Genomic DNA, 14353 nt, shown 5'->3' on the forward strand with positions numbered 1-14353 from the left:
TTATTTTCTAGTATTATTTTTTAATAAAAAAATACAATAGTATAATTTTTAAGTTTAATAATGATTATTTTTAATAATTTTTATAATAAAATTATTTTTTTACTTAAAAATAAATTAAATTGGTAATATTTATATTTTAAATTTATAAGTAAATAATTTTTATCAAATGATATTAAAATTTTAATTAAACTATTATAAAAAAATTTAAAATAATATTCTTTTTCATAATTTTATATCAAATGCAATCGCAACCGCAACGAACCATTCACTTCCAACCGCATTCACCTGCAATCGTTGCCAACAACAACTTATCAACCATTCAGTATTAATCGTTCATAATCGCTATCAAACGTTTTGAAAACGCCGCCACCCGCAACCGCAACCGCTGCGGTACAACGAGTCGAACCCTTAGTACAACACTCCGGGGGTTCTAGAGAAAACATGATGAACAACGTCGATTATATTAAACGTGCCATTCTTAATTAGTATAATTATGATTACTAAGTGTATTTTTTTAGACCGATTATCGTGCATAGACCAATTTGTTAATGGAAACTTGAAAAAAAATAAAAACAAAATTGTCCCTGTTCCGTGGAGATAGTTTTAATTAGAGCTAAAAGGCAGTTCACTATACCACCTTTCTTTTCCCTTTGCTTAAACAAAAGCATGGATCAGCCTAATTAGTTATGAGCATGAAGCAGCAAGCACTCGAATCTTCCCGACATACACACACTGTATATATGTTAAAAGATTCACATATATAGTTCATGCCAGGCCAGTGCAAATAATATATAAAACACGCACACGTATGATATATGTGCAAATGGCCACATGCACAGCTTGGAGAGAGTATCAAGACAACTGGGGGATACTTCATTGCTTGTTAATATCCACTGATCTAGTCTCTTTTATTTTGTTTATATATATATTTTTTATAAATCTAGCCTCTTTTATTTCATATGAAGTATATTTGATGTACGTATACGCATTCCCTCCCACTGTATTATACCGCTTTCTTATATCCGTAAATTACGGGGATCGGATACTCCTCCAACATTCATAACTTCCAAGTAAGATATATACATATATAGAGAGTCCTAAGCGTCATAGATTGCACCCATTAATTAATTCGCAGTTGAAGTAACGTTCCATAACTCAACATGAGAAGATAAAGAACAAAGGGACACGAAGGAGAAGCAGGCGAAGTGGGGAGAAAAGACAAGCGTCATGCATGCAATGCAATGCAGTGTATACAATATATATATATATATATATATATATATATATATATGCGTGTGTGATTACATAAAGCGGAGGTTGATATAGCATGTCATCTCCTTTTCACGTCCTCAAAAGTTGGTCTGTCCCATCACCTCGTCTATCTCATCATCACTCCCCTACCTGACTGGCTGATTGAAGGTGGGGCTGGGCGTGGGTGGATTCTTGGAGCTATCCGGACTCCATCTCATCTTTTCAATTTCCAAAACATCATTATCTTGGTTTCGGCAAATCAATGTTGGATTTGGATATATTTCTTAAAAGTCAAATCTCATAATTTAAGTAAACAAACAAATTGACCACCTTGGACAGAAAAAAAACCATGATAAAGTCCCATTAGGTGGCTCATGAGTCATGCAATTATGAATTGAGTGTGGATCATTTCAAAAGGCCCAAGCTTTTAATCGCCCCGACTCAGACACGCAATGTCTTCGTTTCTAAATGAAATGCAAGAAACTATACTTTAATGCCTTGATGGAATGGTCCAACCATAACCCACGCCTAATTGAAATCATGTGCACCTTGCGTTTATTAACGGAGAATGTATAACCCGGTGCCCATGGATAAAAAAAATGACATGAATTTACAAAAATCAATACAACTGCTTAGGAGTGTGATTAAAGATAACATCGACGAGGAGACTCATGGATGAGAATCCGTTCATCAACCATCCTCCGATTTATTCTCCGAAGACGACATGAGGGACACGAGAAGATCGGAGAAGGCTCGGACGATGAAGCCGTGAGCGCATTTGGGATTCAGGGCCAAGTAGCAGAGAAGGAGCTCATGCAGCTTTTCCCAGTTAGTTTTGGCGTCGCGCAGACCGCGCGCCTCCACCATCTCCTCCATCGATCTCCGGAAGTCGGCATACGGGTCAGGCGAGTCGGTCTGCACGGCCACGCTGTCACTCGACGACTCGTCTCCTCCGTCCATAGCCGTCGAAAGGCGATCCGACGGCGAGGGGGACACCAACGAGGAGGATCCGGTGGAAATGGACGGACAGGATTCGACGATGGAGTTTGACCGGCCAGGGGACGAGAAGAAAAACCGCTGAGAGGCGATCAAGGCGGAGAAATCGGGAACAGGATCGGGTTCGGGCTCGGAGAAGGTGTTGTGGTCGATGAAGAGAGAGTTGAAGTTCTGGAAAACAGGGCGCGAACGGAACGGACGGCTGAGATCGACGGGAGAGGAGTCGGGAAACGTGGACCGTTTGATGAAGGCGAAGCAGGGGACGAGGTTTCTCATCATTGGGTGTTGTTTCGACCGAACAGAGAGAGAAGAGATGGTTGCGGTGCTGTTGGTTTGGGTTCCTAAAAAGACGGCGTAGATTGGAACGTACGTTAACCAATTTTCCCCCACCTTCGAGTTCCACATTGTATATATATATGAATGGGCATATATGGTGCTACATATATATATAATCTCTATAAGCAAAGAGCAAATGCACATGCAAAGAGGAATCAGATCAGATATCGTTGGTATCCCACTGCATCATCATCGATGCCATTATTTTAAAATTTTTAAAAATTATTTCATAACCAATAACGGTGACAATGCTAATAGACGAGTTTTCCCGCAAGCTTCATCTCCACATTACTCTCTCCCACTATTTTTTTTAATTCTTCTTTCGTTTCAAGTAACTATCGTTTTTTTGTGTAGGCATATTTGGTGGCAATTGGAATGTATGTACCTTCGTAAATTTTTTTTAATTAAGAATATATGGAAGTTATTCGCGTTGTAAACAATAAAATAACAAAAGCTATGAGATTTAGATAAATAGAGGTGGTGATGTTGTGTTTAGGTTTGGTTGGTATTTGATGGAGATTTTGATAATGGAATTTAGTGACGAAGGGGCCGATGGACGGTCCAAATAGTGAAAAGAGGGAGCACATGGTGGAGGTGTCTTTTCATTTTTCCATAAAATACAAACATTAGATTAGATTTGACATCAAGACAAGCCCCAGTGCAATATCTGAATGTGTTATGCATTTATCTGCATGGATTAAATAATTATCCTCGTAACCACCGAATAAATCCCACAAGATATAAATGTTGGGCTTGCATATTTGGCCCAACCATAGATATGGCCCATTCACTACAAAGATGAATTCGTATGTCTGCCTGCTGCATAGATTGATTGGTTCAAGGCATCAGCACAGGTGCTAAGTTAGGCCTGACGTATCAAAATCAATGTCCCGTGCCATATATTAACCTACACATGCTTATTATCAGCTCCACAGCCATTTTCAACTTCAATCATCTCTCTCTCTCTTTTATCTTTTTTACATCAGCAGTCGAGAGGCGAGGACGGAACGACCAAAAACACATAAAGAAAAGGAAAAAAAAAAGATTCTCATGAAGGATCTAGCTCTCCATCCGATCTATGAGCATCTCCTGGAACCTGCATTCGCAGCTGCAAAACGCCTTCTCTCCCCTGAAAGACAGCCTTAACCATTAATCACCACTTGAGAAAAGAAGGCCCCTTACGTATCATCTTATTCACAGGCTTTTAAAGAGACGATAAATCACCAATCATTTAGCCAAAAACTTTCGAAATTGCAACGGACCTGTATATATAAATGTTGTGTTTTTGGTCGAGAATCTTCTTACAGGTGTAGCAAAAGCTCAAGAAACTGTTGCTGGGATACAGTCCCAGTGGCGGCGAAGAAGAAACAGAGCAATTCGACTCCACAAACACACAGTTGTCGAATATATGTCTCGTGGTCGGGTTTGGGCCGTGCGATATCACACACGTATAGTCCTCGGACAGCTCCATCTCGCTCACCGGGATGCTACACCCAGTCAACACCCTCGCTTGGACACTAGAATCGCTCTGTCCCCGTGCCGGATATCTCGGAGCCCCGATCTTTGTTCCAAAATCGGCTGACGGGATCTGGACTCTCAACTTGGATCCAAACAGGACCATCTTGTTGACGGGTTTAGCGGAGTTACCGACGTTTCCTCTTTGGGGATTCGCTGTTTTCACGAGATCAGCGAGGCCAAAGGCTTCTGGAGGTTTAAATCTTTGGGGTTTCGGGATCGTGGGTTCGAAATACGAATTGGGTTTGTCGGTTTTGGTGGAAAAGATAGAAGGGTTAGCGTCGAGGATCGAAGTAGGGCTAGTGAGGGCGAAGTCGGTGTCGAAAGGTGAGATCTTTGAGGTGAAAAGCTTGAACTTTGGAGAGCTGAAGAGATACGAGAGAGAAAGTGCGGGTTTCGTGAAGTGGCCGATCTGAGGTTGGGGCGACTGTGGTTGATCTGCCATTACAGATGCCTGTTTCGCTGCCACTGCTCTTTTTGATCTGTTCCTCAACATAATTGGCATCACAGATTCTCCAAATTCACTTTGCCTGCACCATAAAACCCCATTTTTTAAATAAAAAAAAAATAGGTAAACGTTGTTAGATGAACACGGGAAACGAGTTCATGCGGGAGCTGTGGATTTGGAGTATGGAACTGATACTTTAGATGCAGACCTCAGCAGAAGCATAATGGAAAGAGATCAGAGCTCGGTGGCTTCCATGGTGGCAATAAGAGTTGGAGACTGAGTTTGGTAATGGCTGCAAATAAATTGATCGAGAGAGGGAAGTAAGGAGGCTGGCTGGCTGCGTACCGGAATGGACTTTTAAAAAGTGGTGTGTAATTGCCGATGGTGAAACCAATGTGATATATAAAATATATGATGTCTTCTTGGATAGCTGCAGCTTTAACTGCGGGAAAAAACAGCATCCGATACGTTTAAGGAGTATATTTTTATTACTTCATTGGATATTATTTAATGGCGTTTCATTCCGTCCAACTTCGTACAAGTTTTTCCTTTATATGTTTGTATTTATTTGTCAATTATTCGGAATTCCTTGAGACAAAATACTTTCGGCATCTTGTGCTAATCATTCATAGCATGGCGTCATTACCGCATTTGTCTTTCTCCAATTACTAGTATTATTCACCCCAATGAGATAAGTGTAAATATATATATACTAATTGGAAAAGGAGCCGTTTCACCATCTGCTATATCCTTCTCATATACAATTGAAGTGGAGTGGGTCCCCAATTGTACCTACTCTACTTAATCCAATAATTAAGATCTAATCAGTGACACGTGTGACTGTCCATTGAGCATTGATTAATGGGTCCCTTGTGTTTAATATTACAAATCACAATGCACGGATTTCTCTATATTTATAAGATCAAGGACAATAATTAATAACTAGTCAACATGATACAATTACACGGTCGGACTTTACCGATTGACCAATTGGGTCCGTAAATACTTAGCTAGATGCAACCACTTTTCTTGTTGCTCCTTGATTTCATAAACCATCGAGCTATTGAATTTGGACGTACATTTATTTATCATAAATTCACGGTCACTCGTGAATGTGGACCCTACCAGCTGATTGCTCTGGTGGTTGGGTTGAATATTATCAGAGCAATTCTAAACGTTTTTTTAAACTATCTTCTTATTTTGTTATTAGTCAACAAAACATATGTAGTACATAGATATACACACATGTATAGGGGGTCCTTTTGTTATTCTGTGGAATTCAGGGGTTTTTCTTTAAAATTGTCAGAGATGTGGGGCCTTCATATAAAGACAAGAAGCTTTAGTGGGTCCTACATCGGCCTCTTTTCCCCGGTTGGTCCCACTTAATCATGATCGCGTTTCTCTGTTCACGTAATTATATTGGGCTTTTTAGGCCCACTCGTGGACCATTTTGCCGAAGACAGGACATATAATGCGCGCAGGAGAACTGTGGGCCGTTTCCGCTACATAAATGTAAACTCCTTGTCGTTTTATTAGCTAGAAGGTGATTGGTGCTTTCCTAATTGAGCTGCCGATACTACTACTGTACACTTTACCAATGCACAGCTTTTGTCTGTATTCAAATAATTATAGGTTTTATATAATAATAAATAAATAAAAGCCGACAGAGGAAGCTATAGCGAACCAATATGCAACAATAAATGGCAATTGGACTACAAGGCAAAAAAGTTTGTTTTAGTATTTTCGGCGCTAGGTATCTAAATATTGTTTTAAGATTGGTATTGCATGAGTTAGCATACAATCAAAGAGTAAAAATGGGGGCACAATCAACTTTATATTGTCCAACATTTAATTTGCAAATATGAATTTATCACTTCTCCGGATTTGAGAAAAGCAAATATGATTGTCTCGGCCTGTTTTGGTCACCTCTGAAATAAAATGGTACATGAATCTCCTCCCCACACATGCAACTAAACCCTAATCCCTTAAACCCAAAAAAAAAAAAAAAAAAAAAAAAAAAAACTCTGAAACCTACGAGGTAAGCCAGTGGAATTGCGTTTCAGTGTTCTGAAAGTGCATTTCTTTCTTTCAAATGCTTGCTTCCTCGTTTGGTTTGTACTTGAACTGATTACTCTTTTGCTTTAAATTAAAGGTGAAATTCTTGTTTTTTTTTCGAATCATCATCAAAAAAAATTTTTTTATAGAATATTCGGAGAAGCTTACATATGTATAAGCGTTGGGTCTAGGTTTTTGGTGTTTTTATTGGTAAATTCTTTAGACTAATAGTTAAATTCTTACATATAAAAATTAATAAGATGGATATTAATTTGTTTAGAAGACCACTGTATACGAGTCACAAACACAATAATAATAATAATAATATATGGTGAGTTGTCGACCAATGATTCGACGAAGCTTCCACGTGGCGACAAAACGCATCAGGTAAACCAAGAGATGCAATGTATAAGACATGCTGATCACATGAATCTGCCTAGAATGTAGACCATACGTGACTCGGAACCTCATAGTTTTGATTATGAGATTGCAGAATGACAAAAGGCATAACCTAGTTTATATCCAAATTAGAGATTTGATTTAGAATGTCTCGATCTCGAATTTAACGGGAATATGGACCAATAAACGAAGATGGAATCCAATAAGAATTTGGTAAGAACGACTGTAATACATGATTTCGAATCCGGCATGTAAAAAGTAGCACAATATTACAATACAAAACAATCCCTCGCGACATTTACCCATTTATTTATTTAATAGAAAAAAAAACGAGAGGATGAAATATCAGAATTTGGTAAGAACGACAAGAGAGAGAGCAAGTAGAAGCAAATTCAGTGGCACTGCGGCCACGTTTCCGGCGGAGGAACCAGCACCAGCTGCTCCGGTGGATGGAACCGTCTTCGACCTTCCTCCGCTTCCTGCGTCCATTAAACATATTTACTTGCTTTGGAAAAAATTAATGGACGTGGACTTTTATTCTTATCATTAATAATTTGAATTTGATGTTTAAAATTACCTGAAGGAACCTCCGGCGACGAGGTTGGGGCGGCTGCAGCGCCCGGCATTTCTTCAGCCGGTGACTCCGCCGGCGGAGTTGAAGCCGTTGGTCCATTTGCGGCCGCTAATCCACGTGACATGAAAAATTCCACCTCGCTATTGTTAACTTATTTTATGTACATTATATAAATGATAAATATTGCCGAGTATATCGCCAACGTATATTGCATATAATATACATGATAAAAGAGTTGACCTATAAACTTGGACAAGCTCTGTTGGCCCGATCAAGTAAGTATATGAATATTCACGCATACTTGCGTGTAAGTACATAATAGAGAAAGAGTAAATAAAGAAATACCGTTGCATTGAGAGAGGGGAGGAGTCTGAACGTTGCAGGCGCCGGGGAGTTGGAGGGCGAGGGTCTGGTTGATGTTGATGCCGATGTTGGGGATAGGACCGTTGACGACTGAGCAGAGGCACTGCGGGTACGATCTCACCACTCCTGCGAGCTGCGAGCAGCAGGTTTGGGACGGAGCCGTCGAGTTCCCGGTTATATAAGTCAGGCACGGAGCCAGGCTCGCAAGGCTGGTCGTGCACCCATTCCCCTGCCCCCTCACTCCTCCGCTGAGGACCCCGGCTATGACCACAATGGCTAGAACGGAGCCAAACCCTCTCGAACCCATCATTAGCCTGCTAAAAAGGGACTCCGAATGGATTAATGTTCTTCAAACTTGTTTCTTGGTTGTTGGATGGTGGAGAGGGTGAGTGTGTTTATAGGAGGTGTCCATATACAATCAAGGAGATTGGTAGTGTTTGATGACCAACTTTGTTGTTTAATGTTATTTTCTAAAAAAACAATCGGCTTCTAGAAATAATATATAATAAAAATGTTTACATGAGAAATAGGATGTGAATGATAGTAAGCAGGTAATACCGGGACAGGCAGAGTAGTTGTGTCGAGTCGTTGGTATATAAAATCTTGCAAACAATTTTGTATCTCAATCTCAGCGTTTGGTAAAAACGTTTTGCATAGCAAGTTTTTTTTTTTTTAGTTGATGTAATTGATGGTGGTACGATATTAAAGTATGATTGGGTGGAATAATTAAAAAGGAGCATAGTCAGAACAAAGCCGCACACCAAACGCACCTAATTCGACACACGAGATTTAGAGACAGAAAAAGGGCATTACAGACAGGATCAAAGTTGTTGAACTCCAGAGACCCATCCTACGAAACATCCGGTTATAAAAACAGGCACACGTACAAACCCATAAAAAAAAAAAAGCAGAGGAAATGGAGAAGAAGAGTATAGTAAGAGCTGTGGCAATAATAACGATAGCGGTGGCGATGTCAAGTGGGCAGCAGATCAGGACGCCATGCACGGCGTCGATGATAACGACGTTCACTCCTTGCCTGAATTTCGTTACGGGAAGCAGCGGAGGAGCCTCCACTCCCACGGCCGGATGCTGCGAGTCCTTTAAGGCTCTGATGGGCAGCGGAATGGACTGCGCTTGTCTCATCCTCACCGCCAATGTCCCTATCCCTCTCTTCCTCAACCGCACCCTCTCCCTCGGCCTCCCTCGTGCCTGTAACCTGCCTGGTCTCCCCCTTCAGTGTCAAGGTTGCTTCTCCTTAACTTTATCTCGGTTTCCATCTTTAATGATTTCCATGGACCTTCATTTGTTTTTCCTCTTGCAGCCGCTGGAACTCCTCTGCCTGCCCCAGGTATCATGCATTCCCCTTTTCTATATCTAAAATTCATTTCTTTGTTATTATCCGATGGGTATTTGATTATCTTCATTGTGTGACAGGTCCAGTTCCGTTGTTGCTCTCTCCACCACCTCCCGCTCCGTCTTCTCTCGGTCCAGGAGGTAATGATGATTACTGCCTCGTCTTTGAGCCTGTCCTTCTCATGGCTTTATAAAATAACATATATTGTTTAATTAATATCTTATCATACGCAAATCCCTGAATATCGTTGCAGGATCCAAGGCAACGGCGACAACACCAGCTCCAGCGCCGACCCTAGCATTGACACCGGAGGTTCCGGCAGACGGGGCACTTGGTCCGACGGCTAACCCGGGTATCCGGCCGGTGGTTCAGCCGTCAATGCCCAGCACGGCTAATTTCACTTCTCCTCCACTTGCCTCTCTTTTGTTAATTATTGCCATATTTTCTATTTTCAAATTTTACTGATCTCTTCCTTACGTGTATAACCATCGACTCCGGTTTGATATTCGAAAAAATCGACTCTCTTGGCTTTCTTTTCCCATCATCGTTATAAAACCAAACAAGTTTTTTTTTTTTTTTTTTTGCGACATATACTAGAATAAAAAGGTCACATGGACATAACTTGGGAACGTGGAAGTGTGATTTCTGGTGTAACATTATTGTTAGGAGCCGAACCGACTAGAAGTAGAACTTGTTATATAGTAAATATGACGCGTGTTACAAGGAGATGCAATTCAATCACATGTTTTTTTGCTAAAAGGTTTTCTATTCCGTAAACTTTCTTCTACATATTTCTACTGCTTTTCAACTTTACAAAAGGATAGTTGAAAAGGCATCATAGCCAAAATAAGGATTGGTGTCTAAACCTCGGTATCATATAGACAACCAATATACCCCAAAAGGATAGGAATACATAAATTTGATTAGATATCATCTGGAGGTAATTTCCGCTGCAAGGCCAGCCTTGGTCGGCCGAAGTGAATTCAATCACATGTTAAAATGCTCATATAGAATATAATCCTACTCACACTCATGAAACTCTAATGCTAATATGTACGAGTGGCACACCCCGTCTCTTGGATTGTTTCCATAGTATTAATGAGTTAAAATGTACATGTATAATATTCCCTTCCTATTTTTATTCCCAAAACAATCTGAATTGAGTGGGCAAAGAAATCTTCCCATTGCCGGAAATCCTTGGTAGACAAGCGTGGCCCTAGATCTTTCGTACAACTGTGTACGTGGCGAGATCCTATCGAATCCGATGGGTTTAACGTGTCCCCACCGGAATCCTACAAGAGGAATATGTGACGTGGGGACCACCGTAACATATAAATACTCGCAGTCGCTCACGCGTCCCTCGCTCTTCAACTCCCAGCTTCGGATTCCCGAAAAACCCTAGTTTTCGAACCACAAATATTCAGAATTCCGAATCTGGCGATGGTCCTCAACAAGAGATCGCGTACTCCGAGCTCAGCCAGCGAGCAGACAGAGTCTCCGGAGATATTGGAAGGCGCCGTCGCCGTCCCGTCGCCGGAGATAGGGAGAGGACAGTTGCAGTCCACCGTTCTGTCGCTGGAGCAGTGTTGGTTCTGCACTAAGAAGCTGAGTCCGGAGGAAGACATCTTCATGTACGGGTATGTTTGTTTCCTTTCCCCTGTTTGGTATCTTACTCCATCTTCCCTCAACTCGATTTTGTCGATACAACAAGGGGAAAAGAGTACAGGAGACGTTCTGATTCAGAAGTGCGTGTGTTTCTTTTTCAGACTAGTTAGCTTCATATCCATGCAAACGATCAGATTACCACTCCCATGTAACAGCAACTTGTAATTTGTTTTTTGCCCTAATGGATTTCCTTGAATTTTTCTATTAAACTAACGCCTGTCCAGAATCTGTTAGCTTTTAGATTTGTTCTGCGAGGGGCAGTACACATGTACAGAGCCCAGTGCGGGCAATGACTTTTGAACGGAAAGATAAGAGTGACTGATTGTGGCTTTGCAGCGACTTGGCGTTCTGTTCAAAGCAATGCAGGGAACGACAGAGAATAAGCGATAGGTCTGTGAGATTGAGAGAAGAAGCGCGTAAGAAGAAGGGGAAAACATGCAGCGGCGGGGTCATGGAGTCAGAAGACTGCACCATAACCACTGAAAGCCTCACAAGGCTCAGACCCTCCCAGTTTCACAAGTGAAGATCCTAGTCAATGTTTTCTCTTTTCTAAATCGGTGCTTGACCATTTTTTGTTCTTGAGATGGGCTTGCACTCTCTGTTGTCAGCAATATATATACACACACAGAGACACACTTGAACAGTTTGGTTTTCTGTAAAGACATATTCTTTCTTTGCTTCCAGAATGTTATTGAATTGTTGGACGGCTGTGGTATCCAATACCAAGGGCTGACTGTCACAGCATCACAGCCTCCGTTAAAGAAAGAAGAACCAAACTTCGGGGAAACAATGTTCATTTCCAAAATACAGAGGTGAGGAGTGTACCTTATACATCAAAGAGGAGCCATCCCCCACACAACCGACCTTCATCTGACTCACTGCACGACCAAAAACAACAACAACAAATGCCCAACCATTCGGGGTCCTCCAATTTCCCCACAAGTATATTTCGATTAAATATAATGCACAACCGGGGTTTCCAAAGTAGTTCAGAACTGATAAAGGATACATATTAGCTAAAATAAACCTAATGCATTTTAATCAAATGCTCCACAATCCATTCCTATGCTTTTTGGCATACTGTAACCGGTTTACCAATTCATCCGATCATAGTCCGCTTTCGCCCTCGCTGCCTTACTGCATTGGGAAAAAAAGTTTATCAGATTTCAGTGCAGAGTAAGCTTTAGAATAAAAAAGAAAGTTGTCAGGGCTTTCAGGAAGAGGGATGGCATACAACCTTGGGCCAGCTTGTTCCATGTCGACGACCATTGCTTTGAGGACTTCCTATACGCTGCAAGTATCCGGTCCATCTATCCACGCCAATATTAACCCATCATGCATGTTAGAAAACATTCTCTTCTCACAAACTCGGTTCATTATGATTCCCAAATAAAAAACTAAACAGACATCAGTCCCTAGCTCTCTTTGGTAATGATATAAGGCAGCTATCACATCCACTTTCAATTCCACCAACCAAGAGGATTTGAGGCATAAGGCCTTACCACATTCCCACAAGAAGAGTGCATTGAAAGCAAAGCTCTTTCCAGCACATACAAATCAACAGCCTTGTCTTCCGGCAAGGTCGATGTGAAACTCAGGCCAAAGTCAATTAGCACCTGAGATTACCAATTCATCAGATCTCCCCACGGAACGGTTAACTAAAGAAAACAGACTTACCAATTGGTTTGTGCCTTTCTCCATCAACATGTTAGATGTGGTCAAGTCACCGTGAACAAGACCACCATCATGAAGCTTGGCAATTGCATCCCCAATCTGGGAGGATATATCATCCAATCGTTCTTGGAAGATCCCATTTGCCCCAAACTGAAGGAAAATGTCTTTGACAGAGACGCCGTCGACGTACTCGAGCGTCAAGGTGTGAAGCAGAGGGTCCACGGAATAGAGGAGTGGAGTACGAACCCCAAGCTTCCTTGCCTTTGTCATGCACCTTGCCTCCTGTTCCACAACGTGACGTAATTGAATCACGGACAAGACATGAAGCTGATATCTAGAGAGGACAAGTAGATAACCGAACCGCATTCAAGCGTTTGAGAGTGAGTTTGGAATCGAGAGATGGGTGTCTGTATTTCTTGGAGAAGCGTTCTTTGATGATGGATCTTCTCCCCACAAAGGAGGACTCGAAAACTCTCTGGAAAAAACTGAGACGTAAACAACCTCCTTTCTTAAACAACAGAGTGAAACGATGAACAATCGAGAGAAGGAAGAGAAAAACTCACGGCTTCGGCGCCTTGGTTGATAAGAAGGAGGGCCTCAACATCCATAGCCAATTCCGCCGGCGAGTTATCCGTGACCATGAAAGAGCAGGATAGGGGAAGATTGCAGTCGCAGAGAGAGAGAGAGAGAGAGAGAGAGGGAGAGAGAGAGTGTGTGGCGGCGGTGGATCAGCGAGCTTTGGGTTCGGAAGAGCTAGGTAAAGAGCCCTAAGGCAAAGCCCAATTAGTCCAATAACTTTTTTAAAAAAAAGCCCATTTCTTTAAGGGTTGAGGTCGACCACAATGTCCCCTATATCTTTTGCATATTATAATAATAATAATAATAATGATGATGATAATCATAATAATAATAATACTTTTGAATGTGAACTAAAACGTTAACGTGGGAACCAAACATGAGTAATGTGGAGTTGGATTCTAAACGGAGAGGGCTATAAACATTTTTTCAATGTTGATGTTTCAGTGAACAATTAAAAAGGCTTACGAATGAAGAGTTTTGTAGTAATGTTTGTGATGACAATATGTGTACGGTTCAAGGGAATTAAAGAAACACGAGGAAGGTGACATCGTTTTCACTGAGAGGATGATGCTTTCGGTTGTCTCCGATGCGGCAAAACGATGTTTATCATTACCAAAGTGACAAAGTGTTGCTCTTATAAAGCTGCGCTTGTCTCTTTAGATTCCTCCTCTTTTTTTTCTGTGGTTGAGTGTGTGATCGTTTTCTGATGCAACCACCCCCACTGCTGTGAGTCTGAGGCCGCGCAGAGGGTGATTTCTCTTTCATTTCTCATGTATTAAGATACAAAACGTCCAAACAAGAACAATGATTGCAACCAGAGAGGCAAACTCACTTTACCTTTTTTTTTATCATAAAAAAAGGACAAAGGAAAAAGAAGAGCGGAAAATGTGGGTATCCCAAGAAGGAGAAGGAGAAGGAAAGAAAGAGAAAGAGTCAAAAGGGAATAAAGGATGTGCCTTTAGTCAGTGGTCACCCACCTCCCCCTCCTCCTCCCCTAAGATTCTTGCCCTTTTTTATAAAAAAAAATGAATGTTGACAAAGATGTTTGAGATTTGGTACCTCCAACATAATATGATGTTGTCTTTGGAGAGAGAGAGAGAGAGAGAGAGAGAGAGAGAGAGAGAGAGAGAGGGGTGTATGTGTG

General features: G+C 41.3%; 6 protein-coding genes across 7 annotated transcripts; 2 read left to right on the top strand and 4 right to left on the bottom strand.

The window, feature by feature from the left end:
* Window positions 1-1941: 1941 nt before the first annotated feature.
* Window positions 1942-2523, bottom strand: LOC104817625 (transcription repressor OFP12-like). Its single transcript, XM_010546876.1, has one exon. The coding sequence runs from the start codon at window positions 2521-2523 to the stop codon at window positions 1942-1944; it is 582 nt and encodes a 193-aa protein (XP_010545178.1).
* A 934-nt stretch (window positions 2524-3457) lies between these two features.
* LOC104817557 (protein MARD1-like) lies at window positions 3458-5017 on the bottom strand. The gene is made up of 3 exons (XM_010546789.2): window positions 4755-5017; window positions 3846-4628; window positions 3458-3712 (listed from the first exon to the last, which is right to left on the bottom strand). The coding sequence occupies exons 1-3, from the start codon at window positions 4766-4768 to the stop codon at window positions 3643-3645; spliced, it is 867 nt and encodes a 288-aa protein (XP_010545091.1). The 5' UTR covers window positions 4769-5017; the 3' UTR covers window positions 3458-3642.
* Window positions 5018-7183: 2166 nt separating this feature from the next.
* Window positions 7184-8387, bottom strand: LOC104817558 (non-specific lipid-transfer protein-like protein At2g13820). The gene is made up of 3 exons (XM_010546791.2): window positions 7920-8387; window positions 7578-7682; window positions 7184-7479 (listed from the first exon to the last, which is right to left on the bottom strand). Exons 1-3 carry the CDS (start codon window positions 8245-8247, stop codon window positions 7346-7348), a joined length of 567 nt encoding a protein of 188 aa, XP_010545093.1. The 5' UTR covers window positions 8248-8387; the 3' UTR covers window positions 7184-7345.
* A 400-nt stretch (window positions 8388-8787) lies between these two features.
* Window positions 8788-9821, top strand: LOC104817559 (non-specific lipid transfer protein GPI-anchored 2). The gene is made up of 4 exons (XM_010546792.2): window positions 8788-9181; window positions 9259-9285; window positions 9372-9431; window positions 9545-9821. Exons 1-4 carry the CDS (start codon window positions 8854-8856, stop codon window positions 9754-9756), a joined length of 627 nt encoding a protein of 208 aa, XP_010545094.1. The 5' UTR covers window positions 8788-8853; the 3' UTR covers window positions 9757-9821.
* Window positions 9822-10659: 838 nt separating this feature from the next.
* On the top strand, window positions 10660-11642 carry LOC104817560. The gene is made up of 2 exons (XM_010546793.2): window positions 10660-10928; window positions 11293-11642. The coding sequence occupies exons 1-2, from the start codon at window positions 10732-10734 to the stop codon at window positions 11477-11479; spliced, it is 384 nt and encodes a 127-aa protein (XP_010545095.1). The 5' UTR covers window positions 10660-10731; the 3' UTR covers window positions 11480-11642.
* A 218-nt stretch (window positions 11643-11860) lies between these two features.
* On the bottom strand, window positions 11861-13353 carry LOC104817561 (EKC/KEOPS complex subunit bud32). Of its 2 annotated transcripts, none has more exons than XM_010546795.2 (6): window positions 13194-13353; window positions 12992-13105; window positions 12634-12912; window positions 12459-12572; window positions 12194-12266; window positions 11861-12093 (listed from the first exon to the last, which is right to left on the bottom strand). In XM_010546795.2, the coding sequence occupies exons 1-6, from the start codon at window positions 13269-13271 to the stop codon at window positions 12056-12058; spliced, it is 696 nt and encodes a 231-aa protein (XP_010545097.1). In that variant the 5' UTR covers window positions 13272-13353; the 3' UTR covers window positions 11861-12055. The 2 variants fall into 2 exon arrangements, with proteins under 2 accessions (XP_010545097.1, XP_010545098.1); XM_010546796.2 differs by having other exon boundaries at window positions 12992-13115; window positions 13194-13352.
* Between the last annotated feature and the right edge of the window lie 1000 nt (window positions 13354-14353).

The sequence above is a fragment of the Tarenaya hassleriana genome, unplaced genomic scaffold (genome assembly GCF_000463585.1).
Source record: "Tarenaya hassleriana unplaced genomic scaffold, ASM46358v1 Cleome27, whole genome shotgun sequence".
NCBI classification, from domain to species: domain Eukaryota; kingdom Viridiplantae; phylum Streptophyta; class Magnoliopsida; order Brassicales; family Cleomaceae; genus Tarenaya; species Tarenaya hassleriana.

Coding starts and splice junctions, on each gene's coding strand:
- LOC104817558 (XM_010546791.2), bottom strand. CDS start 8,247: ATGATGGGTTCGAGAGGGTTTGGCTCCGTTCTAGCCATTGTGGTCATA. Junction 7,683..7,919: donor TCCCCTCTCTCAATGCAACG/GTATTTCTTTAT, acceptor CACGTGGATTAG/CGGCCGCAAATGGACCAACG. Junction 7,480..7,577: donor GTCGCCGGAGGTTCCTTCAG/GTAATTTTAAAC, acceptor TAATGGACGCAG/GAAGCGGAGGAAGGTCGAAG.
- LOC104817559 (XM_010546792.2), top strand. CDS start 8,854: ATGGAGAAGAAGAGTATAGTAAGAGCTGTGGCAATAATAACGATAGCG. Junction 9,286..9,371: donor AACTCCTCTGCCTGCCCCAG/GTATCATGCATT, acceptor ATTGTGTGACAG/GTCCAGTTCCGTTGTTGCTC. Junction 9,432..9,544: donor GTCTTCTCTCGGTCCAGGAG/GTAATGATGATT, acceptor ATATCGTTGCAG/GATCCAAGGCAACGGCGACA.
- LOC104817625 (XM_010546876.1), bottom strand. CDS start 2,523: ATGAGAAACCTCGTCCCCTGCTTCGCCTTCATCAAACGGTCCACGTTT.
- LOC104817561 (XM_010546795.2), bottom strand. CDS start 13,271: ATGGTCACGGATAACTCGCCGGCGGAATTGGCTATGGATGTTGAGGCC. Junction 12,913..12,991: donor CTCTCAAACGCTTGAATGCG/GTTCGGTTATCT, acceptor GTTGTGGAACAG/GAGGCAAGGTGCATGACAAA. Junction 12,573..12,633: donor AGAAAGGCACAAACCAATTG/GTAAGTCTGTTT, acceptor TGGTAATCTCAG/GTGCTAATTGACTTTGGCCT.
- LOC104817560 (XM_010546793.2), top strand. CDS start 10,732: ATGGTCCTCAACAAGAGATCGCGTACTCCGAGCTCAGCCAGCGAGCAG. Junction 10,929..11,292: donor GAAGACATCTTCATGTACGG/GTATGTTTGTTT, acceptor GTGGCTTTGCAG/CGACTTGGCGTTCTGTTCAA.
- LOC104817557 (XM_010546789.2), bottom strand. Junction 3,713..3,845: donor CACAACATTTATATATACAG/GTCCGTTGCAAT, acceptor GCTGTCTTTCAG/GGGAGAGAAGGCGTTTTGCA.